The 26,966-nt window shown below is 38.1% G+C and overlaps 1 protein-coding gene across 3 annotated transcripts in view; it reads right to left on the bottom strand.

Annotated features, from left to right (window-relative positions):
- The window catches only part of grip1 (glutamate receptor interacting protein 1), a 197,473-nt gene that overhangs the window by 86,821 nt on the left and 83,686 nt on the right, over positions 1-26,966 (bottom strand). For all 3 annotated transcript variants that reach the window (XM_052118849.1, XM_052118850.1, XM_052118851.1), the window contains exon 2: positions 14,563-14,643. In XM_052118849.1, coding sequence (XP_051974809.1) covers positions 14,563-14,643 — 81 coding nt within the window. The remainder of the gene's footprint in view (positions 1-14,562; positions 14,644-26,966) is intronic.

Below are 26,966 nucleotides of genomic sequence, written 5' to 3'. Positions count from 1 at the left end.
CAACTACATCAGCTGTCTTAGCTGGAGTAGAAATAGAAATAAGGGATTTATAATGCCTCACTCGTCACTGGAGGGAAGAAAAGATGGATGTATATGCCTTTTCTCAGTTTCCTCTCCTCTCACTCTGTCTTTCAGTGGCAGGTACCATAGGACAGATACTGGGGGAGCTGGAGCTCCAAACCCCTCCAGAGGCTACTGATAAAACAGACATGCTGATCATCTCTCCGCAGGAGGATGGCAATAACGTGACAGTGTACAAGAAAAGCTTTTTCTTCTGTACTTAAAGGCTAGAATAGAAACAAAATAAAAGACACTTGCTCTTCTGCGACAATAAACAGAGCTCAATAAATACTCTAGTAAAGACTTGGGATGGGCACTAGTACCGGAGTACTTGACTCAGGATTTCCAAACCTTATGACCAATTAATTTCTAGATAGACTAGGTAGACTAGATTAGACAACACCAGACAGAGTGACAGACAGACCGACCGACCGAGAGAGAGAGAGAGAGAGAGAGAGAGAGAGAGAGAGAGAGAGAGAGGTGTAAAACCAATAATATGGTCCTTCATATGCTGCTCACAAATGCTATTGGCTCACGCTACAGTCTGTCTTTACAGGCAAGAGAAGTCTTGCACTTCAAACTGGAGCTCATTTGCTTTGGAAGAAAATAAAAGGAGTCAGTGTGAAGTGAACAAGAACGATTCATTCACTTAAAAGATTTTCACTTGATTTTCACAGTGTAGAGAAACATCACAACACTGTACAGAGCACAGCTATGTGCAACTTCGTTAAAATAATTTCTTGAACACAACAATTGCAACAACCATGTACTACATCTTATCCAATTTTTGTGAGAGCGCTAAATGTCTTAAAAGATACACAAAAAAAAAAAAAAACGCTAACAACCAAGCACTCATTTGAACAACTGAAACCCCAAGCGGTAACATTTATCGGAGCACAAGAGTAGTCAAAATGACCAAAGCGCACTTCCCTAGTAGTAAACAGCTTCAATAGCGGTCTTGCACACTTCTATTAGAATAAAGACTTTGAATCTATTGGTTAATCTTTATAAACCTCACAGAAAATGGTTTCTAAATCTGTAATCAAATCCTAAAATCTGTATATCCATTACAAATCCACCAGCTTGGTTTTGCCCTAAAATCCATAACTGCTGCACAGCCCTTTGCATATAAATCAGCAATGCCGTTCCCCTCAGCAGAGGAGGAAACATATTTGACATTGCACTCCAACTCAGATCAATACTGCTACCATATTGACACAGGACAGGAGCATTGTAGAAATGTGACCCGGGAAAGAAAGTGGTTAGATCGGTTCTCAGTATCGGGCCTGAACCTGAACCTCCGGGCAAGCCTTGGAAGCCAAGCAGGGAGCTTCCGGTCTAATCTGAACATGCTGACATGTCAAAGACAGCAAAGTAATTAAAAAAGAGAAACCAAACCTATAATGTGCCAAAAGGAAATGCTGAATAATTTAGTGTGTGTGTTAGTTTGTGTTTGGGAGAGGCACAACATCTTGTCGTGAGAAAAAATGGGAATCAATTTCAAAAGACATTTCAATATATAACATGCCTCGTGCTGCGTGCCAATCTTTTAATAATTAACAGTAGAAGAACTGCTCAATTTGCCTTAAGCTCTCATCAAATAATTTGATTAAAAGATCTTTACTCTTCAGGGGATTCAAATTACAGCGAATCAAGTTATAAAGGGACTGATTATAAATGTTGCTGTCATTTCTCACCTCTCATGCAGGTAAATAATAAATGATGCGTCTTTCTGAGGTTTGTGAAAGCATTAAAAGAACTCTCTCAACATGTGGAAGACAGGAAAACAAACTTAGGCTAAACAATTAAAACAAACACTTACAAGGTGTAAGGAATTTAGGATAGCTCCTTGATTTAGTTAAAAAAAATTCTTTACATCTTCCCCCCTCTGTGCATTTAAAATACTGTAAAACCTGAACTGAGTAAAAAGACCAGATCAACCACTTCAGGAGGAAGCAAAGACTGTGCAAGCAGTCTTCTGATATATTGGATGTACTGTAAACAATCATACTTACTACTGTACAAATCTCTCCAATAAAAGCCTCAGTGAAGAGACTGATGTTTTAACATTGGCTTACAAGCTAGTTTTACTTTACACAAGCAATAACAAAGCAGATTCAATATTTTAAAGCAGTCCAAAACTAGAAAAAAATAAGAAAACAAATCACTATAGAAATGACATTTTCCATGACTGTGTGAAGTCTGCATTACAGCAAAGTAAAATATAACCGTCATTTAATAGCTCTTGATAGTCTAATGTCATATTAAATATATATACACACACTTTTAAACAAACTCATTCCAAGCCAAACACGGCTGTATTCGCAATATACAATACACGCAGCTGCACCGACGGGCCCACTGAGGGTCATCTTATATCCAAGCAATTTGTGGTGACAGTATGCCACTGTCATATTACTAGCTCAGTCTTAAGCTGTCTGGGGAAAGCATGGTTCTCTTAGTTCACAGAGGGTTCAGTGTAATATCTCGGCCCGAGCTATGAAAAGGGCCGCTGGGATCTAATGAGCTGTGCTCTGGGGGTAACACTGGGACAGGTGTGGAGGTTGATAAGTTGATCCCATTACTTGTGGTCTCTCATTTCATTCCATGTCCCCACAACCACCTTTCCTCTTTAGATAGAGCTAGTGTTACCTTGCCATGTTGCCACGGTGATGAGGTTGGCCATCAGCTTTTTCAAAGCCGATGGATTTCTGTGGTGTAATCGAAGATACTAGAGACTCCTGGGTCTATCAGACAGGTATTGAGAGAGAGAGAGAGTTTGAGACAGCATGAGAGATTAAAAGAGAGATACAGGAAAAGAGATAACAGAAAAGATGGAGTGTGAGAGTCAAATATAGAACAAGAGAGACAGATAGAGCAAAAGAGATAAAGATATCTACACTGGCGGCTTAGTCGATGTGTGCAGGTTTATCCCAAACTGTGACAGAAGATGCTAACCTGCAGTCATTAGTCCCGTTCCAACACCAGACATTGTTGCTTGATGTCGCTAGTCCCTGTACTGTGAAGTCGTTAGTGGGCGTTCCTACTGCTGTCGCTTCAATGTTAATGGTGAGAAGGGTCTGTCTGGTTCTGTATGTGTCCTGCAAGACTACTACAAGGCATGCCACTTCACATAACCGGTAAAATGCTGAGGTCTTGCTAAAGTTTTTTGCAACATTCATACACTGTGTTTGCTGTGTTTATTTAGTCCCACAGCAAACCGTATACCCAATATACCCCAAGCACAAAGATTAAAACTGAACAGTTTGTAAAATTATTAAATATACCGAAACATACAATTTCTATAGAATACAATCATACCACTGTTTAACTAGGTGGTGACAGTGAGGAGAAACATGATGAAAAGGAAGAGGAGAACAAACTATGCTAAGCTAATAGGCTAACTGGTTAGCTTGTGAGCTTACTGGAGAAAACAGAACAGATAAAGGTTTAATCTATCCATTTATATATCCAGTTTAATAATATGATATGTGAAATATAATGTAATAGTTATTATTGGGTACTATTAACAAAGATGTCAACAGGAGTCATACAGCAATTGCACAGGAGTTTAAAAGTTATTTCAGCCAATAGATTAGCTTTGTCGTGGGCTTGTCGCGAAGTGAGGTGAGTGTTACTTGTTGTCTTGTGGGATGCAGACAAATACACTTGTTATTGATGTACTGCCGGTAAACTATAAAAGGTATCATTCTAATTTGACAAGGAATAAGTTCTCTTGGCTCTACAAATTTGCATTCTGCAGGAGAGAGTGTTTTATATAACCTGGAGCAGTGCTCATTAGTGGCGTGCACAAACCTCAGCAGGGACAAGGCGAAAGGATAAAAAAAAAAAAAAAAGGCACTGATTTTTATTTTATTATTATTATTATTATTATATCAATTTTTAAAGAGTATCACATACACACTTAACTAATTCTTCACGTCTTGAGTATTTAAGAATGTTTCTTGTATTATAAACTTTATTTGTTCCATTTTTTGACAAATAACAGTCTATTCTGTTATATTCCTAAAGAAAAGCCCCATATCTTCTACTTTTTTTCTCCAGACATGGTCTGTGATAATCCCATGTTTTTGATGTGTCATATTAGAACCATAGTATTTTTAGAAGTATCTTGGAGTACTATGACAGTATCATGAAATATGAATATAATAATTCAGTACCATAGTATTACCCTAATAACAACACAGTGACTTTTTTATTTTTATATTGGGCTCTAATCTTATTCTTGTCTCATCACTCTCTTCACATTTCTCATCTCTGAACCCTCACTTTATCCTTTTATCCCTGCTGCTCCCATTCTGAGAGTTTTGAATGGGAGACCACATTTCCAAAAATGGTAATACAATGGTATTTTTCTGAAAGTGATTAATCTAACAGTTTAAATAAAAAACAAACTGGCTTTACCCGAATCAGACAACAACTTCAGTTAATGGCAGTATTCTATAAAAGAGGTATAACAATTTCTAGCACTGAAAAAAAAATTCCCGTTATAATTAATAAAGCGGTCTACACTGCAGGTGTGCCATGTGATGTCAGAAATGTGGTAGCAATCAAGTATTAATCTGTTGATGAGTGGACATTTGATCTGGTTTTTAGAACATTTATAGTTCTGTGTTGGTGTGCCTGCATCATTCTGTGAGTACACAGCCAAAATGCTAACTATATGTTTCATAAATAAACAAAAGCAACGCACGCAATGTAATTTCTGGATTCAAAAGTATTTATAAAATTATCGTAGCATCAAAAATGAGTTCCAAGTATGTAAACATTTTGAAATGTAGTTACATATTATTTATTATTCATGTTGCTTGCATTGCAGGCAGAAAATAAATGAGGAAGTTACTGTATACTTGCTCTTGAGTCGCTTAAATAATAATAGGCCTACATAAAATATTTTAGCATACTTTCCATGCTGAAAAAGATCATCTAAATAATTTATAATTCTCGCCTCAATAACACAGAAATTGGTGCCATTTTAAAGACTTTACAATGCATAAAGGCAATATAACCAACTCTTCCCAGGTGTTTTTTTTTATTTGCTGGGAAAGTTTTCCCATTTCCATAACTTTTGAAATGTGATTATTTATTCTACACAAACTGTTAAACATACTGTCAAATCATCATGCCGTTCAGAAAGCTTGCGAGCAGAAAAAAAACACATTATTTCACTCACATATTAAATTAATATCAAGTTATGGCCTGGAGGAAAAAGCTTTTAGAGTTTATATGCTGTAAACATATATCATGTGTCGTGTTTCGCTTGTACCTTCATGAAACACAAACAGAATTAAAAAAGCTGATGCTCCGTGACGCCACTTCGAGGCTACGGGGTGAATTCAAAATAACATTTTTGCTCCCTCAAAGGGCACTGCTGCGGGAGGGGACTCCACTCGAAATCTCGTTCCAAATGCAAGTGATAAAATGAATGGGCCCTTCCACAAGATTAAAGCACATGCACACACTAATTCCATGTTCCCTTCAGAGTACCCACATCAAGGGTTCTGCACCTCGGAGTGAGTTGGGCATAGGAAGGATCACTTGCAATCCTTAATTTTATTTAATACGCCTGTGATTTACAAAGAATCCTCATAATAACACATTACTGTTTTATTTCACCATTTTAATTTAATTATTAAAATGTATACTTTTTTTCTGGATGACCAGAAGGACATCTTTAGTTTTTGTGAGTGAAAAGGGCTTGCGGCCCTGCTGCCCCGTTCTGTGCATGTCACAGGTGGTCATAACATCATATAATTAACAACGATCAATCAATGTATGAATTAAACAGACAGAATATCGACAATTTCAGACACGTCATTGATAATTAATCAGTTCTGTCACCTATAAAAATGTACATTCTGCAAGGGAGTGTGTTTTATATAAACTGCAGCAGTGCTTAATGCATCATATCATGAACAAGATTAATGATCTATTAATATATGAAACAAACTCACTCAGAATGGTGACAGTTTCTGACACAGTTTTCCACACATCATTGTTTCACTATATCCTCATCATTTCCATAAAGTTAAACTTTTCTAAACGTTGTCTTGTTGCTCACCACACCCACATCTTGTCGCCAATGGTCATTGTAACTGGCATCGCCGGAAGCTGCTGTACACTCATTGAAAATTAACGACATCCTGTTGCTTTGCTTTGCTGTGCCCCTGATGGTGTGAACAGGGCTATAGCCTGTTCAAAGCTTGACAGGTTTGCACAGCATATGCGTCTACCATTTTTGATATTATGCCATTGTTCACTTTTCAATGTTGTTCTAAACCCATATGGTTTTACAAAATGAGAATTTTCATTTTTTTCAAGCAGCTCTTTCCACACAATAACAGTTCAGTGTCCACCAAGGTCAAACTCCAAAAATGAGAAATACCTTGTTCACTATATTCCAAGTCTTCTGAAGCCATAGGATAGATGTGTGTGAGCAACAGATCGAAATGAAGTCATTATGCGCTGATAATCTTGCCCTCAAGTGAGATGTAAGCTCGATCACGAATTCTGTGGATTGAAGTAAAGAACTCGAACAGTCTGATTTGTGAACCAGATCAACTGGTCCAATGAAAAGAACCAGCTTAAAAGAATGATTCGTTCATGAATCAGACTGATCGGATCCTTAAGTTATCAGCTCACTGGAGGGCAAGATTATCAGTGAATAACAACCCAAATTTTGGCCTGATCCTTACATAAAGCTATTGTATGGATTTAGTAGACTTGGCATATAGTGCACAAGCCACATGGACTACATTTTTTGTGCTTTTTTTGTCCAGTTTGGATCCTTACAGATATGGGAAAGACAAGCATTTATTTTATTATTCCATTCCACAGAAAAAAATAACAGGCTTGGAATGTCATGATGGTGAGTAAATAATGACAGGATTTAGATTTTTGGAATCAAAAATCAATTTAGCAGTCAAAATGAAAAATAGTCCCTTAATTCAAAATAGAGCCAGCCATGTCTAATAGTAGATGCCAGTAAACATTTGCGGGATACAACATTAAACTAATTCAGAAACAATCACTTTAATTACTCCAAAATTATTTCAGAATTACAATTATTAAAAAAGACCTTGCTAGACATCATTCATTACACAATTACTTCTTCAAACACGTTTTCAAAGGGCAGACAAATTATTGACTGAAACTAATGAAATTAATGATTGAATGTGATATTTGCAATCAGAGAATAAACAATCTGGTATTTTAATTTAATAATGGGTCTCTTTGCTAATATTTAATCATGATAGACTTTATTACATTGAGACTTGGAAATCCCTTTTTCTGCATGCCATATAAGTACCTTCTGTGGAGTGAATCGACCACAGTGGTTCTTAAAGGCTATTTTCCCTGTTGATGGACTCCATTTTGAAGCTGAATGAGAGAGGGATCAATATTCCCAGCCACACTGAGACAGTTTAGAAACAGTCAAAAAGGTAGAAAACACCACAATAACATACCCAAGTCAGGCTAGGTGATATATTCTTATATAGTCCTGCTGATTTTGCTGGTGATATATAATTAAGCTAGATACTGTAGTGAGTATAGGGATGATTTCATTTAGATATTAAGTTTCCTAAAGAGGTCATTAAACAAGTTTCACAGTCCTTCCATGTCTTGAGACTTACATAATGTATAAATAGCATCTGTGATTTAAGATTCAGTATCAAAAACACTTTTCAAGTTGGTAAAGTTTGATTCATTTCCATGAATCAGTCTGCTAAAAAATAGTCTGGTTTGTTCAAAATCAGGTCAAAACCTTAATTTAGCAATTTATTTGTGCCATCATCACTCACAAATGTTCCCTTAATTACACATGTGGCATTTTTCATATACTAAAACATCTATGTTGCTCTTTATTACATTGTATTGTTGCAATAAACATTGTGTATTAACATATTTACTAAAACATTTAGAATAAAAATGGTCAAAATGATGGTTCTTTTAATAATAAAAGAAAAGCCATTTCAGAGCAAATATAAATAATGAGATATATATTCAATATCGTCAAAAGGCTGAATATTTTCAAGATATACATTTGGTAGCTATATCTCCCAGCCCTACTCCTACCACCAGCGAGTAGCACTACAGTAGCTCTAATAATAGGATTTAATTTGAGTGCCAGTTTTAATAGTTAACTGAATACATTCCTTTCTAAATACCAGCTGAATTGGAGGAGTTGGAAGTAAACCTTAGTATACTGAGCTGTCCTCTCTTCTGAAAAAGGACAACACACACATACACACAGGGATATGAAAAACACTTTCTGTTGGCTTCTGCGCCAACCAGAGTCTTCTGGGAGAAAAGTTTCAGAGCATTTATCATGAATTTCACACAGGCACGTTGAGCTATGAAGTTCTAGCCTACACATCTACTTATTATCTCTTTACTCATCTGCTTCTGACACATTAATACCCCCCAGAGGGGTCCAGTCCACTATGGAAATGCATTTCAGTAGAAAGAAAACAAAAAGCAAAAAATCTAAGAGCCAATGGACCTAGTCACTTCATGCATCTTGATCTATCAGATTGCAGTCCGATTAACGTTTCATTTACACTAGACCACATATATGTGTCTCTGCAAAATGGATATAAATCCGATCTACTATTCCTGCGATCTATGCAAATATAACAGCGTTCACTTCCATGATGATGACAATGCTGGGAAGCAAAATTTTCTGCACTTTAAGTGGCTCATAAAAACTGGTGGGTACAATTGCTTCGAATTGCAGTACAAGAAGAAGTTTATGTATGTGGCCTGAACAATCAAATGCATTTACACTTGGCCAAGTTGCATTTGTCAGCATTGCAAACCCGCATTTCCTGAGATGGTTTGTGTGATAGATTGCTATGAGCATCTAAGGCCGCAGTGACATCTTGTGAAATGAGTACTACATTTTTAAGACTGTGGGTCCTATTTTACCATTACACGATACGTCATACGCACCAAGTCAGTGGGCATGGCCATGAAGTTAATTTCGTGCAAGCATGCACTAAGTCCCGGGTTTGGCAAAATTGCACATACAAAGTGCTAAAGGGCTGTGTCAAGTGCAGTTTTATTCTGAGGTTCTTCTCTGGTTATTGCACAGTCTGAAGAAGAAGCTGCCTTTATTTTGTCACACATTATATATTTTTGCATATATACAGTGAAATAATTTTTTATGCTCATCCCAGCTAAATTGGGGTCAGAGCGCAGGGTCAGCCATGATACGGTGCCCTTGGAGCAGAGGGTCTTGCTCAAGGGTCCAACAGTGGCATCTTGACCTTGAACCCCTGACCTTCTGGTCAGTAACCCAGAGCCTTAACCACTGCCCCTGTGTCTTGTGTCCTATTAAATAGTCAGTTTCCTGTCAAGCACCAGCATTCGTAGTCTTAATGAGCAGTATACAATGAATTAGGAAAATTGAAATATGGACTTAACTTCTTTTGTGCATTAACGGTGTCCTTGTGGAATGTCAGGCATATTTCTATTACAGTGACCCACTCCTATACGCATGGAAAATGTGGTTGTCGGCCTTGAGGTTAGGCTGTGGATTAAGGGATTTTTGCAAGCACTTCACTTCTACTGGTCAATTTTGCTAGATCATGAATAAAATTGTAAACAAACACAATAGTATTAATAATAATTCAAAAGTAATCCATGACCTCTGTAAAGATTAACACAAATCTAATACATTTTGGCTACATAAAACAGCTACAACAGTAATCGTCATGGACTTAATTTGATGTTCATATATTTTCTGACATGAACTTTAACAATCTCCAAACTGCAAATGCAGGAACTGAGTTTAGACTTGCCGTTCAAAAAAACAGAAGTGGTTCTGAAACGTCTTGGCACAATTACTTATTTCTCAGGAAATTAGCAAATTGCTTAATTACCATAAAATACACCCAAAGTTTGCGCACATACACCCACAGATAGCGCAAACACTCCCACCCCTAGAATTGGCACTCTCACACAAATTAGACAAGATGTTGTGCAATGGTTGTTGTGCATTGCGCTGCACCTAGTGTGGTCACAAATCCACTGATTCAAGTTAAAAACAGTTTGGCTCTTTTATTCCATTCTGTTGCGTTTTGCCCTGCATTTTTTTTTAAATGCGAGAATGCGTTCTGTGTGAACAGCTCCTAAAACTCCCTGAGAAACTATGCCCACAAGGAAGCACCACAAAATCTTTAAAAATAAGCCACAACCTCCATTAAACTTTCACACTTTCGACAGTTCTATGACAGCTTATAGGCAAAATTAATAGATGCGCCTGTAGTTGTATCCTGCATTACATGCAGTCTTGAAAGTGCTGAGTCACTTTGATGCAACAACATTTTTTAGCTTGCAAGCCAACACCCAATGCCTTCCACAGCTAACTCCCTCTCTCATTCTAAGCCTATACGACGAATGATAACATGTCTTTTAAAAAGAGATGTATATGCCAGGGGACCTGCATGTGGGATAAGCATGAGCTAGTGTGGTAGCTGGAAATTGAGGTTATACATGAATGATTTTTCGTTATCTCTTCACCTGCAACCCAATGAGCTTGGGGAGGCTCCTGCACTGCAGGCCTTAGCTCATCTTTACGTTGCTTAAAACATTTTGTGATTATAATCGTTTCAAGCACACAACCCCCAACCCCTGATGAATTCAATTACACAATTCAAGGCAACAATTTGCTAATCCTCTCATACATATTACAGTGCAGGGGACTAATCATAGGGTTTTAACTGCGCAGCTAAGCTATTGGTGGTGCAAGAGTGGAACGATGTCAACTATTCTTACATTTATTTTAGGAGCATTTGGGACTCACATGATTAACTCTCCTGGGCATCTCTCTCTCGGTTTTATCAAAATACCAAGATGTAATCTTGGAGAGGAGTGGTAGGCCCTACTTCTTGTATCTGAGATGTAGTCAGTTTTTTTTGGGAGGGTTCTGGTGTTTCACAAGACATGGTAAACCAGAGCAGTGCAACCCAAAAAAGTACAAAATAAAACAGTGTCGCTTTTAGACCATGAATATTAGCTCTGAAGCAATTTATATGCCAGTGTACTTCTAAAAGTTGCCAAAATGTACTTTTAGCAGATATACGCAGCCTCTGACTTCCTGGAAAATGCATAAAACATTTTGATGACGCATCTTGCACTACACAGATTTTTGTCCAATATAATGCTTTCTAAAATGAGCAAGTCCCTCCCCCTAAAACCATCTGCAATCGATTAGGAAGTATGTTCGAGGCTGTGACATAACTAAAGCCTATTCGGTATTGGCTATATAAAAAAAAGGGTTGATCCTTTCAAGATGTCATATAAGGTAACACATCAACACAAAAAAACCCAAGCGTTTTCTACTTTTATCTCAGCATAAAATCCTTCATCATCTAGTACATTAAATCATTTCCCTCCATTCCTATGTCTATTTTCAAATCAGCACTTTAAAAATGCAGGATATCTACACAGGTGCATTTATGGTCTTTGGAGAGTCTAAGCAAAGAAAACCGTTTTCATATTCTTCCTTTCTGTCTAAAGCCACTCTGCTTTAGTGAACCGCATCACTTAAGTTTAATGCAGACAGTCCTTGAGGTTTAAATGATTTTATTATTCATAAACAACTCCTGGGTGTCTCGAATACTGAATCATTTATAGACAATGTCAATGGGCATCTTAAAAAATAAAATAAAAAAATAAAGAATATTATTTTACCAAAGAACCAAAGAATACCAAAGAATATTATTAGCTGGGTTTCTCTAAACTTAAGTAGGGCTGTCAATAAAAGATATTTACTCAGTACAATTTACTGATCCTGTGTAGGTGTTGTTACATGTGGTCTGCCACTGCAAGGATGATCAGCTGTCCTTCCGGTCCTCCTGTAGCGCGTCTCACAGTACAGACATTGCAATTTATTGCCCTGGCCACATCTGCAGTCCTCATGCCTCCATGTAGCATGCCTAAGGCACGCTCACGCAGATGAGCAGGGACCCTGGGCATCTTTCTTTTGGTGTTTTTCAGAGTCAATAGAAAAGTCTCTTTGGTGTCCTACGTTTTTATAACTGTGACCTTGATTGCCTACGTCTGTTAGCTGTTAGTGTCTTAAGGAATGTCCCACAGGTGCATGTTCATTAATTGTTTATGGTTCATTGAACAAGCATGGAAAACAGTGATTAAACCCTTTACAATAAAGATCTGTCAAGATAGTTTACCAAGTTATATTTAAAATATAGTAGAAACAAAAGGGATGTTTCTACTACTACTTTTGAATTACTTTCAACTCAACTCAACACTGCATCTGCAATTACCGTGGTCATGATGTGAGACACTGAAAAACCGCAAGATGTGATGCAATGGTCAAAGTCGGTCACCTGACACGTTCGTACAGACCAACAATTAAAATGAATGCATACAAAATACACAAAAAGTTTCTGTGAGAACAGCCACTATGTCTACCTTGGATAGATTGCAGACTGGATTGCTGTGGACTGTCAGCCAGTGATAGACTTATGTTCAATGATACAGAAATTCAACAACTAATAAATTGCCTTCTAAAGCTACTTTTTGTCAAGTCTATTCAATGCTTTACTCATCTGCCACAATAATGGAATGTCTTTAAATATATATATATATTGAGTCCTAAGCAAATATTGTGAGTATTATACTTAATCAGTGTATCATGTCTTAAGGCTGTATGGCTGTACAATGATATGCAGTGCATAAAGGCCCAAGATCACATCTAATTTTCACATTAGATTGATTTCTAGAGTTTTTTTGTCTGCTGATATTTTTTTGGAAAGATGCATTTTAGTGTTTCATCAATCAACACCAATTTAAACATTACTATCCATTGAACAAACTGTACATCTATCCCTCACAGCATTGTTTTCATTCCTTTCAAAAATTAAATATGTTGCAACTCTGAATAAGGTCCATAGTAATTAACTGTGATTGCAACAGACAATGAAACATATCCAACAAGTTAGGTAACATCCCACTCTTCGTATTTCACCCACGGTCCAACACAATGTTCAGCTGCATCCGCTTGGCTTGTTCTATAGTATGTCTGATGTATGTAAAGCACTTCGCGACAGCGCCATATAATCCCACCTTTGGCAGAAGCTCATTTTCTAAGGAAGCATTATGCGACGTGCCTCCCTCACCGATACGCACACCCTTAAAACCATCACACTGAACTCGGCAGGAGCATCACAGTCTGCGCCTAATCTGTCTTCAGATGGATGGTTTAATACAGCAGTCCAAAGAGCCCCGTGCCTACGGCATGAAGCATCAGAACGTGGGCACGAGGGCCCAAAAGCCGTCATACTAAACGCTAACCACTTCCGAAGATAGGCTTGATGTGATTAGAGCTCTGTACTGAGAGATTATACAGGGAATTTATTTCAACACCCTCTGAGAGACATTTTTTATTTTATTTTTTTCTCTTTAGCACAGAAATGAGAGCTGTTTCAAAAAGGATATAAACTAATACAATAGGGGAGCAGGGCTTCTCTAAACATTACTCTGGGGTAAGCAATTTGTTAATCTTGTCACATTACCAGTGAACCAGTCATAGGCCCGTTAATTATAATATATTAATGTGGAAATATTTAGAAGAATGTTGTTTCACACTTTGTTAATGTTATTACTATTAGAATTATTATGCATAATATGTGTAATTGAATACTGTGCTTTAATTACATTACTGTGAGTGTTGATATTCCAAGTACAGAAACGTACAAGTAAATGATTTAACAACACTATTCCAATCAGATTAAAAACCGCTGAGGCATCTCAGAGCTGGATGCATTGGTAAGGCACACTAGCATAAAACTCCAACAATTTCAAATGGCTTCCAACTACAAATTCCCACTGAAAGTCAATGGTGGCAATTCCCACTGAGAGTAAACGGCGGTAATTCCCACTGAAAGTAAACGCCAGCCATTTTGGGCAGTTGTATTGACTAATTTATGGTTGTGTCTAGAAGGCAAATGTTGTTCTGCAAAGTCTCGGGAGAGTCAACATTCATACACTGTGTTTATTTGGGGTACTACAGTCAACTCTTTGGCAGTAGTAACTGCAAATCCTGTGGGAGTTTCACAGATTGAGGGTTACCATTAACCACAACCCTAATTTACAACATTAAAGGGATGCTATAGTTCACCCAAATTTACTCACTCTCATGTCTTTCCAAACCTGTATAACGTTCCTTCTTATGCGGAACACAAAATTAAATGTTTTAATAACTCTCAGTCGATATTTTCAATACATTGGCAGCTCACTTTAAAGCTTATAGGAACCAAAACTACCATAATAGTAGGTTTTGGTAACTTGATTTTTAAATAAATTATTTTTGTCAGTCACACATTCATGACTGCATGAGATAAGCTCATTTCATTCGAGAAATTGCATTGTTTTAGCGCTTAAAGCAAGCAATGACAGAATTTTATTTTGGGGGTTAACTGTTCCTTTAAAGGAGTGACAAGTGAGATTTCATACCTGGAATACTCTGTCTCCTAACGGCCAGAGCGCCATCTGGTGTCCTGGAGGGATTAGAGTGTTTAGTGTAGGGCCCTTCATCTGCAAAACACAAGCAAACAAAATTACATTTGAAAACATGCCTTTGTCACATGCAAGCAACATGTTCACAAATTCAAAGAGACAAAAGTCAACTGAGCCTTCTTCACAGGAGTTTATAGCCGTCATGTACACATGGCCATTATAGTGGCTAAAAACACTCTAAAATAGACGTAGCTTTCAACGCTACAAAAATAAATTAGAGTGGAAGCTGTCAGCTCTTCACACACACACAAACATAGAGAGATGCACGCTTTTAACACATCATGCTCCCCTGATGATTCTACTTGTTACACAGAGAACAGCGGCCTTCCATCTGTGAAATGCAGTGAGTGCATTAGGGTTCTCCCTGAGTGCGAGCAGCTCCAGCTAGGGCCATCCTATTGTGTGCTCAGGTTTAGAGTTGTGGAATACAGTTAACAGACATCAGGGCTCCAATCATATTGGGGCCCTTAAAGAACAGCAGGGAAGTCTTTAAGGTCTTCAAGGAGAAATTACATTTCTGTACAAATGTTTAAGTCAATTGTATAAAAATCTTTCATATTGAAGATGTTTTTAATAATAATGGCATGAATAATTTTAATTTGTTGATTAACTTCATATAAAGAGCAGTAAATATAAAATAAACTAAATAAATATTTGGTGTGACCACTTAATGTCTTTAAAACAGCAGTTATTTTCCTAGGTACACTTGTACACAGTTTTCCAAGATATTGAAAATAGGTTATTCCAAGCATGTTGGAGCACTTGCCACAATTCCATTTATTTAGGCTGTTTTAATTGCTTCTGTCTCTTCAAGTAATCCCAGACTGACTTAATGATGTTGAGATCTGAGCTCTGTGGGGGCCATACCATCTGTTGCATAATTACTTGTTCTATTTTATTTGCATATTCTATTCTATCATCACTCCTGGTGATGTTGCATTCAAGATATTCTATTCTATCATCACTCCTGGTGATGTTGCATTCAAGATATTCTATTCTATTCTCACTCCTAGACATGTTGCATTAAAGATACTGTATTGTAATTTAACTCCTGGTCATGTTGCATTAAATATATTAAATTACATTCTATTCTATTCTCACTCTGGTCATGTTGCATTAAAGATATAATTTTCTATTCTATTCTATTCTATTCTAATTTCATCCAAGGTGAAATCATAAAAAAATATTTTCCATTCTATTCTATTTTATGCAATTGAACACAATACCTCTATTAATGACTCTTAAGAGTACAGTGTGAGTTTGAAAACAAAAAATGAGACCGATAAATAATGCACCATGGAGTTGTTGACAGCTGGGCCTCACCAGAAATTAGAGCGAGGTACTGATGGGTAATTTAGTCTCGATCATCAGTCATGGTCAGTTTGACTTTACTGTCATTTATTGTCAGTGGGCTTAAAAGAGCATCAATGAAAGCATTAAATCCCATTCCTACTTATTTCTGAACCAGTGGCAGAAAAAACTCTGAATCAGACAGTATTAAAAATACCCTCTCATTAATAAGTCATTTCCCAGCAAGAGCTGCTCATGGAAATGAGGGGAGGTCAAAATCAAGAGGAACCCTTCTGAAGACCACAGGAGATGACAAATAGGTCTCCTCCATTTTATATCAGTCAGTTATAAGGCTGACAGGAATTCTTAGGGCATTTCTGGGTTCAATCAAACGCAGCAAACTATTAAATGAATGAATGTGCTCTTTCCTGAAGCCAACGTACTATGAGAAATGAAGGCATAGATAGTGTTTTTTGGTAAAAGGAGAGAATGGAGCTAAAATTATGGTGAAATTATTAACCCATGCTGCTAAACATACATGACATACTGTATGACTTATATATGAATGTATGAACTTATATATGAATGTTGAAGTTTGCACAAAGATATCTGAATGTGAATTAAGAGATCATCCGGCCATAGATCTGGCAAAGCTTTTACTTTGTTAAACTAGATTACAAGTTAATTTGACATTGACATTTTAATTAGCAGTTCACTTTGAAATTAATTAGCATTTTATCCAAGGTGCAGTTTAAATAGGAGAATAAATTGTGAACAAGTCCACCTACCCATCATCCTCTATTGGGCAGAATGTCCTTACATAAAAAAAAAAAAGCAACTACTGGCTGGCACTATGTCTGAGTGGAAAAATGACTGTATGCATTTCCCCAGAGAGCAGACCAGACAGTCTGATTTCAAATGAATGATACCAAGTTCACAACATCTATGAATTAGCTGGTCTAGAGATGCCACCATCTGAGCCAACAGTCTCCTCTCAGACTGAGAATTAGCGTTGTCACGTGACCAACATTTCAGTCGTCGAAACCAACCAATACATTTCTAAGATTCTTGATATGAATTTCAATACCACAGCGAAAATGAATATGCTATTGAACACTTTTAAATTAAAAAGTTAAGCATTAATATAAATATTACCAGATTCAAATAAAACAGCCATTATTTCATAATTAAGTCAACATAGGGAATGGGGAAATCATGGCACCAGGATGCACTGACAATAAGTCGGTGGAGGGAATGTGATGCTCTGGGCAATGTTCTGCTGGAAAACCCTGGGTCTGGCCATTCATGTGGACATCAATTTGAAACATGCCCCCTACCAAACATCGTTGCAGATCGTACTAGATACATCCCTTCATGGCAATGATATTCCATAATGGCAGTGACCTCTTTCAGCAGGATAATGCGCCATGCCACACTGTACACATTGTTTGTGAATGGTTTGAGGAACATGAAGAGGAGTCCAAGGTGTTGCTCTGGCCTCACAATTCCCGATATCAATCCGAATGTGCTGGAGAAACAAGTCAGATCAACGGCGGCTCCACCTCACAATTTACAGAACTTCAGTATCTGCTGCTAATGTCTTGGTGCCAGATACCACAGGAAACGTTCAGGGGACTTGCAGTGTTGTACACTGTTTTGGTGGCATGTGGAGGACCAACAGAATATTAGGCAGGTGTTTTGGCTCATCTGTGTGTGTGTGTATAATATATATATATATATATATATATATATATACACTGTACATATTACGTTTGTGGATGGGACGCTTTCCAGTAGTAGGTCATATCCACCACAGAAAGCCTTTTAGGAAAAGCAGGTGATGACCAGAACAACATAGGGATCGCTAAATGGATTGTTGACACATCCAGTAATGAGATTTCCCAGAATTTGAGACCAGTTTCAAGCAAAAAGAAAATTAAAATGGGATGAAACTGTGGGAGCAGATTTCTGTTTTCATGCCGAAAACATCCATCGACAATATGCAAAAAGCTCCAACATATACATGTTTCAAAGCATATCAAGTACACAGACATGTGTAAAACAACATGTGGATGTTTTTCTATAAAGTACCCCAAGGCTTCATTGCTCCATCAGAGCTCATTACAGTGAATAAGGATAGAAGAGATGCTTCATTTATTCATCAGAAAATAAAAGACACTTTATCAAATCAAGCTTCTTTCATGAATTTTAGGAATTTCCCCCTTTTTGTCTTGATAGTTTGTCTCTGGTGGAAATGATTGAGATTGAATAATAACACGATTCAGCCACAGTGTCAGCGGAATATGTGAGCCGTTCAAATGCTCTTGGATCTTGCTCTTTTGCTACTTTTCCTGAATCTGGGTTACAGATATATAGAGAGAGAAAGAGAAAGCTTAATCAAGTGGTTCTTTTTTCTAGTACTACAAAGTGGCTAGTTTTCTGTCTAGGTTACACCATCTTACAAAGACAGACAGCTCTCCAAATTAACCTTCCGTTCTTAGCATGTACAGATAACAAACACATACATAGGGAGAAAAATGAAAGAGAATCACAGGATATAAGCACATGTGCAGTGGGTATTAAACTCACCCTACACCGTTTTTGCATTGATGAGAGTTGTACACTTACTAAATGATCGGACAATTAAATAGGCCAGAAAAATCCCATAGACTTACATTGAAGGAGGTAACCCAGACATTTCTAGGGACCAGAATATAATTTATGGGTAGGCTGTTCTGACTTGGTCTTATTCAGCCACCAATCAAACACCCATAACACCATAGCAACCAGCCAGACTATACTAGCAAATGCATAGCAACCCCCTAAACACTCAAACCATTCAAGCATAATTATGCAGGTGCTATTTTGTTAGGCCAGACATGTACATGCATGACTGAATATTTATTTTCATTCCTGGTTCTTATCAAAAACAAAGTATACCATTATATAGAGTTAAAAAAAATATTCATACAGTAGGATAACACCCAATTTCACAATTATCCTGCAATTTCATCACAATCAGCTGTTTTGAGAAAACAAAGCTGCACAGCAGGATAACAATTAGCCATATTAGGCAAAGCCTATTTTTTAGCATTCAATCTCTCATTCTGGCAGTGTGACCATCATGGTTGTTACTCACCAAAATCACTGCGGAAAGCTATAGCGTGAAAGCACTTTATAACACCCAATGATTGTCTGAAGGCCACTCTACCCCCCAGAAACCAACACTAGCAATGCCAGAAATGTGCTGCAACTTTAGAAGTGCTCAAGTGCCATTTTTTTTTTATTCACACACTCCCAAACATGAAAATGGAGATGTTGTTCGGATGAGGGCACCAGTAGGTACTAAGGCGGTGGGCGTTCTGAAAGTGATGATGATGGCCCGGCAATTTTTTCCACTTCAGTTCAGAGAAATACCACAGGGTGCTAGTGCACTCTCGTATACATGACTGAAGGAAAAATTGACAGAACATTCCAGTATATAGGAGACCCATTAGAACCATTCCACTAGTGACACTCATGTCCTGTTCATACACTGCGATTTTAACATTGGAGGTTGCCAGGTGGCTGCTCTGTTGGTCACTTGAAGACGTTTCTACCATTAACGTTATTGGTGGGTGTGGCAGCGGGGGCGTGGTCAAGCGCCCGTCCGGGAGAGAGAAGCGGTAAGGGCGCTCACACCTGGGCCAAATTATGTCTAACACCTGTCTCTAATTGCAGTAGAGTGAGGAGAGCGGTTAAAATGCCAGCAGCCACAGAGGAGGAGAGAGTGACCGACAAGCAGACCCAGTGTAAAACTCTCTCTGCAAGGACAACAGGAAACAGGTCTTCAGGATACAGTAAGCTTTTAATTATCTTCTTTCCACACTAGACACTACATATAAATGGCAAAACACTGGGTCTGCTTGTCGGTCACTCTCTCCTCCTCTGTGGCTGCTGGCATTTTAACCGCTCTCCTCACTCTACTGCAATTAGAGACAGGTGTTAGACATAATTTGGCCCAGGTGTGAGCGCCCTTACCGCTTCTCTCTCCCGGACGGGCGCTTGACCACGCCCCCGCTGCCACATAGGGCTGATCAACTGGCCCTAGTTTTCGAAAATCTAATTACAAAGGCTGACGGCAAAAGATGCAGTTCTATTTTGACAGGGAATCAGGATTCTTGCTTCTAAAAAAAAGTACATTCTGCAGAGGAAACCATCTGTATATAAATGACCAAAGTGCAAAATGCATCATATGATGAATGATTATCAATTGATGAATCAAATTAACTTTGCTGACATTTCCTCAAATGATTTTCAGTGTATAATATTTTATTATATCAGTTTATTTAGACAGAAATAAATAATATAGAACAGTCAAATAGCTTACAGTAACATGAACTTCTCTGTCTTGCCGACAATCGACTACAGAATCCCATTGGATACGGACCATGTGTGCTCCCATGTCTACAACCGATAGGAAGGTAGCTGTTGCATTGCGTCACTGACCATTTGCACAAAGTAAAAATGTTCACAACTTTGTCGTATCGTTGTACACGCCCACAGTGCATCACGGTCATTGTCACTTATACTTCCAGAAATCACTAACTCTCACTGAAAATTACTAAAATTCCCGGCTGGGTTGTTCTAGATCAATGTTTGTCTGAAAGCCCTTTTAAAGAGACATTTTGATTGGTTGAAGACTCATCCTCTGTGTGTGAATGTAGAGACAGGTGGCTATATAAATAAATTAATACAAACCTGGATGCTAAGCCTGAATGCAGAAAAAGGAACACCGGTCATAAAGCAGAAGGACATTTGTGTGTCTGTGGATGTGTGCGAGAGAGAAAGATACACTGAAGGAAAGAGCCAAAGAAAGAGAGAGAGAGATAAAGAAAGAGAGAGCGCGAGAGAGAGAGAGAGAGAGAGAGAGAGAGAGAGAGAGAGAAAGACAAGAAGAGAGACGCAAGAACAGCAGCCATCATTCTGTCAGGTCCCAGAGCAGATCGCTCATGCATACTAGTACTTTCATATGGGGAACTGGAAGACATGAAAGCAAGGTACAGAAACACATCCTAAAAGCTTCCACAAAGATTAGCAGACTCTGGACTTTTGTAGGCTCAACAGGCATCCTTTTTCTCTCAGCAACCAATGCAAGCTGAACTAAATAATTTGCAATACAGATGGTGACAAGTGTATGAAAGAGGGAAGGAGTGGCTTTATTATTTTAAGCCATGATCTCAGACTGTGTAAAGTGGAATGACACAAAGCCCCCATACCAGAAGCAACAATCCAAGCATCCTCCTGGGCACAGTGGAGGAGTGCCTGTTCAAATTCACAGCTGAGTGAAGGGATGGGACATCCTGGGATTATAAGGCCATACATTTTAAAATGGGTGGCCTTAGAAGTTAGGGTTTGACTTAACACAGTGAAAAGAGAGAACTAACTTGACTTCAAATGTTAACAATAAATCCCAGTTAAATACCATAATCTTGTTAGGAAGTGTCTGTATGGAAAGACATGGGCAGCTGCTCTTGACAGAACTTACCATAGAATGTAACACTAGAATAATTATCTGAATGAAAGTAAGTGTTAGTAAATGACCTCCGCCAGTGGGCTGCAGTACTGTGCATTAACTCTAAAACATAGAGACAGTAATTCAAGCTAATGTGCTCTTTCACCTATCAAAAGGACACACTAAATTGACTGGACTTAAAACGAAACGAGAAACAAGAGGGCAGCAAAATACAAGGTGCTTTATCTATATAATAGTGGTGCTTGTTGAGCCATTACTATTATTATTGCTCAACCTTATGGTTAGTAGGGATGCACCGAAATGAAAATTCTGGGCCGAAACCGAAAATCCAGGATGCACTTGGCCGAAAACCGAAACCGAAATTTTTACCTATTTAAAAAAAAAAAAAAAATGTTGTGAATAATTGTATTAATTTGATACTTTTTCATTAATTTCATGAATTTAATTAATCTGAATTGAAAAACTACAAACCAATAAAATAAATCACACTTTTATTGAAAGCAGCACAACAAAATTGGACAAAAAATATATTAAAACTATATTAAATATTATTCTTCTTTCAGTTCTGTAAAAATCTAATTTTACAGATTTTATTAACAATTATCCAAATAATGTAAAGTTTTAGAAAACTATTATATGCACAACAACAGTCAAGTAATGAACTTAGCTAACATCTTTCAAAAAGTTTAAATATGCAACAGTAATTTTAATTAAAACAACAGGCAGAACACAGAATGGCCTCTATTCCACTGAACTATATATAACTATAATATATAATTATATATATAGATCAGTGCTCTATTCTGTTTATGTAAACGTATGTACACTTTAAGTGAAAATTATTGTGCAAAACAGCAGTAATTGAACTAAATCCAACCTCAACTGTAAACGACAGATGTATCCTCAAGTGAAGAACAAGTGTAATGTAATTGCTATACACATCATATTGGACCGCTTTCTATTTAACTACAAGTGACAGGTTTCTCTTCAAGAACAAAAGTTGCTAAACTTTCTGACAGTCTCTCCTTTCAGAAAGCTCATCAAGAACATGAGATGCTGCACTGAACAGTCTCTCACTCTCTGTGCTGGTGCTTGGGCAGATAAATACCTGTGCGCAATCCGCGCAAGCAAAGGAAAGCGGTGTTTCTTTATGCGCCCGTAGTCAAGGGGATTGTCGCTTCTGGCATAGTTCAGATATAAATACGTCTCAAGTTGTGGTGTAGCTGCACTAGTTGTGACATTTTTCTGTTGTGACAAACACTGCAGATCGCAAATTTGATGTCCTTATCAGAAACTTTGAAGAATTTCCACACCGCTGACATGATCGCCTTTGTTTGGTAGCGCCGTTGTGGAATTATCTAACAGCTGTGATAAGGGCTACGTCGATCCAGATTGAAATCTGAGCACTGAGGGGCGGAGCGAGGAGGTATATATTTTCGGCTCATATTTTCGGCCTTTTTTCTCTTTCGGCCGAAAACCGAAAGTGCCATTTTCGGCTGAAAATTTTCGGCGGCCGAAATTTCGGTGCATCCCTAATGGTTAGGTATTTGAACAAACCCCTAAGTATAAAACTCTGGTCTACACACGTGAATGAAACATTGATGCTTCCTTCACATACTATCAGAATTATTGGGACGTTTCCCACTCAGAAGTTGCAAATGAACGACCACTCAAATTGTAATTACGATAATTTTGATACTTAAGTTTCCGCGATGGGTGGAGTCCTAAACCTTCAACATGGCAGAGGAATGTACGGTTTCTGTAGTTAATGAAATACAGCTAATTGTTAGGGCTTACCATGTCAGTCATTAATTTGATGCATGTTGTACATTTTTGAACAATAGAAAAAGCTTACAGAGTTATATGTATTATGGTGTCAAAATAAATGTCCCTCAAGAAATCTTGCAACTAGCAAACATTTTTTTAGTCAATGGCTGTTGCTTGGATTCCACATACTGTATTAATGAACCTGGCGTCATCCATGTTCTTTCCAATAACAAAGCACTTGAATGTGATGTACTCGTAATTACAACTTCAGAAGTGGGAAGTAGGATAATTCCGATAGCACATGGCAGCATAAATCATTACAATTGAGGAGAGTGCTATCAGATTTCTAAGCATTCAAGTTCTTGCATCAAAAATCTCACATACACTGAAAGAGGGATACAAGCCTAATACAGTATAGATAGAAAAGGTTTTAAGGACTAGAAAAGGTTAACACTTTGGCCTATAAGCAACTGCCAAGCAACCACCCATAACACCCAACTGAAACCACTCAGAACACCTTAGAAACCACATGGCAATGCCTCGAAAACCATCCACAACACCCTAGTTTTGATTGTGCAAGCCCTCCTCACATTAATTGTATTTTTTCAGAAAATTTTCAATTCTACTTACTGTTAAGTCTGATAAAAACAACCATGATCTAATGTCACACAAACTGAGATTTTGTAATTTGTGGTTACACAACTTTTGAAATTGTACAAACTTCATTGCAGCACTTGATCATATGGGTGCATATAATGTTCTGAACTGTGCAGACATCAGGGGAGACCACTAGCACCAGGGCCATAACTCATCTTCTGGTCAGCACCTGCTGCCGTTGCTACACAGTGGGAACTTCTGGAAAGGAAGCTTATGTAATCCTTCACCTCTGGGCTCTGTGCTGGAGCTGCACCAGGTGGCTCAATGAACATTCAAACACTGACCCAGGCACCAACAGTGGGCTCATTATTGTCCATACTGCAACCTAAAGCAGCAGATGATTTCATAGTGTGTTCAGCTGGTTGGTCAACTGGATCGGAGGGCAGCCAAATGAAAGATTATGCAGAATATATAAAGATAAAAACGGCTGCCCTGTGGCAAGTTGGCTCTTTGCAATTCTCCAGTCTTGATGTGTACTTGTGATTTTCCAGAATTTAGAAGAAGAGCAATTGACCAGAACATGCTGATGCAGAGATGAAGCTTTGAATTGGCCACAAAGAACAATAGCTTCTTATTTGTAAGAACAAAATCCATGAATCATTTGGTAAACTGACAGGAAAGTAAATGACTGAAACCTTGGAATGTCACTTCTACCTACTGGAGGGTTTCTAGCATATCCAAGCTCGCCATTAGATGGTCCATACCAGTTATTGGCTGATCAGTTCAATGCTCCAAAAACCAGCATATCCACCTTAAGTTGACCAGTTGGTAGCTAGTTTGTTGCTAGTAAAAGATGGTGTACCAGCTTGTACCAGCTAATGGTCAGTTAAAAATCAGCATCTATGTTCCAAAAAACAGTTTATTGATCACCTTAAGCTCATATGACAAGGTGGTTAATGGGTTGTTTCTGGTCCAAGATGGTTTACCAATTTAGACCAGCTAATAACCAATTTGGACCAGGTAAAAACCAGCTTAGACCAGCTAGAAACAAGCTACCATGTTCCAAAAAACTCATTATTTTATCACCCTCACACCATCCCAGAAGTGTATTTCTTTCTACAGTAGAACACAAACAAAGATTTTCATAAGAATATTTCAGCTCTGTAGGTCCATACAATGAAAGTGAATGGTGACCAGACATTTGCAGCTCCAAAAATCACAGCATAAAAGCATAAACGTAATCCAGTGGTTAAATCCATATCTTCGGAAGCAATATGATACTTTCAGATGTGAAAGTGAAACTAAACAGGCACCACATGGGGCTTTCAGATGTAAAAGTGAAAGTGGAGATGTATAGTAAAAAATATATACTTTTGAGACATTTTGTTCAGTTTCTCACCCACACCTATCGCTTCTGAAGAAATAGATTTACTCACTGGAGTATTATGGATTACTTTTATGTGTCCTTTATGTGAACTTGAATGTACAAAGGTCTGGCTACCATTCACATGGATTGTATGGACCTAGAGAGCTGAAATATCCTTCTAAAATCTTTTGTTTGTGTTCTGCAGAAGAAAGTAAGTCAATACACATATGGGATGGCATGAGGGTGAGAAAATGATGAGGGAATTTTTTTGGGTGAACTATCCCTTTAAAATTGATTTTCCAGCAGGGCTGATTGGAAAAATAAAGGTTTGCTTATTCAACGAAGGTTTTCATTCATAAAGATACCCAACAGTGTCATCAACAATTTCAAGCAGACAACCCTTTGGCTGCATCACTCCTGTAGTTAAGTGGCTAACTCCTCAGATTGATTTTACTTTCATTCCAGCCCACAGTGTTTTCTGCCCTTCTATGAAGCTTATCTGATGAGCAGGTGAGAGGAGCACCAGCTCTCACTGAAGGCCACTACTGAGAGTAATTTGCGGAGTAAAGTGTCTGAGGCCAATCCATTTAAAAGCTAAAACTCAAACTGCGGGATGTCTTTGAAATTCATGAGAATGCTTCCAAATGTATTTAATGAATGTAACTCTCTTTGACCTCCATAAAGGAAAGGCATTGCTGGGCATTTTTAAAGATGAATACCGCTCCCAGCCATGGTAACATTTCTTGACAGTGTGAGATTACAGTACCATTATAATGTTTAAACATCTGCTTAAGAACAAAATAGCAACAGTTTCTCAATGGGCAAACCTGGTTAAATCATAACATACTCTTAGGCCTTGTTCAGACTGCCATATCAGATTGTATCCAGATGAGTTTTTGATGGTCTGGACAGCAAATAACCACATGAAATCAGATTTTTCCAAATCTGATTCAAGCTACATTGGGAGGTGGTTTCAAATGCGATTGAAATTTTTCAGATGCGTCTCAGTCCGGACGCTGTGGCTGCTCAATTCGGATTTCAAATGGTCTTTAGCATCACTCTCAACGTGACACAACGATGATGGCTGTGTCTGATTTCGAAGACTGTGTGCTAGTTAGGACATGTCCTTTGAAGCCTGCCGTATACCGCGCATCCTCCTTTAAACAAGTCTCGTTTAAATGAGACCGCCTTCATAGAAAAAATGGAAACGGAACGTATCATGTTTGCCATGACAGCACACCACACTGTAACAAGCGCACGCTTTGAGTGAGAAGGGAACAAAATCCCTTTGGAAGGGAATGTATGAGGCAAATTACCGTTATTTTATTTAGACATTTCTGTTGAAGCAAAGAATTGTGGGTTGTGAGTGCCCACAAAGGATACACCTCATGCATCCTCTGAATTCCCGTGAAAGGTCGAATTTGAAGTATCCTACTTGCTTTTCTGAAGCAAGACGTATGAGGCCAACAAATGCGACCTCTGGAGAATGCAGCCTTCCAAACGAGACACAGCTGATGTCAAAAAACGGTGTTCTGCACCACGACTGGACAGGACACTTATTTGGAGAGCGAGATGATGCACTTCCATTTTTCCCGCATCTGTTTTGAAAGCATCGTCACATGGGTAAGCCTAAGTTGTTACAAAAGCAACCCATGCAGATATGTTGGTTATGTCTGAACACGCAAATCTGATATGATCACTTGCAATTAATAGTGCGGACAGTCTACCTGAAAAGATCTGATTTGAGAAAAAAATCTGATTTGCCTGCAGTCTGAACATAGCCTTACATAATTATTGAAGGTCTCG

This window comes from Xyrauchen texanus, chromosome 45 (genome assembly GCF_025860055.1).
Source record: "Xyrauchen texanus isolate HMW12.3.18 chromosome 45, RBS_HiC_50CHRs, whole genome shotgun sequence".
Taxonomy (NCBI): Eukaryota; Metazoa; Chordata; class Actinopteri; order Cypriniformes; family Catostomidae; genus Xyrauchen; species Xyrauchen texanus.
The sequence above is the reverse complement of the archived record's forward strand: the minus strand, read 5'-3'. Positions and strand labels throughout refer to the sequence as shown.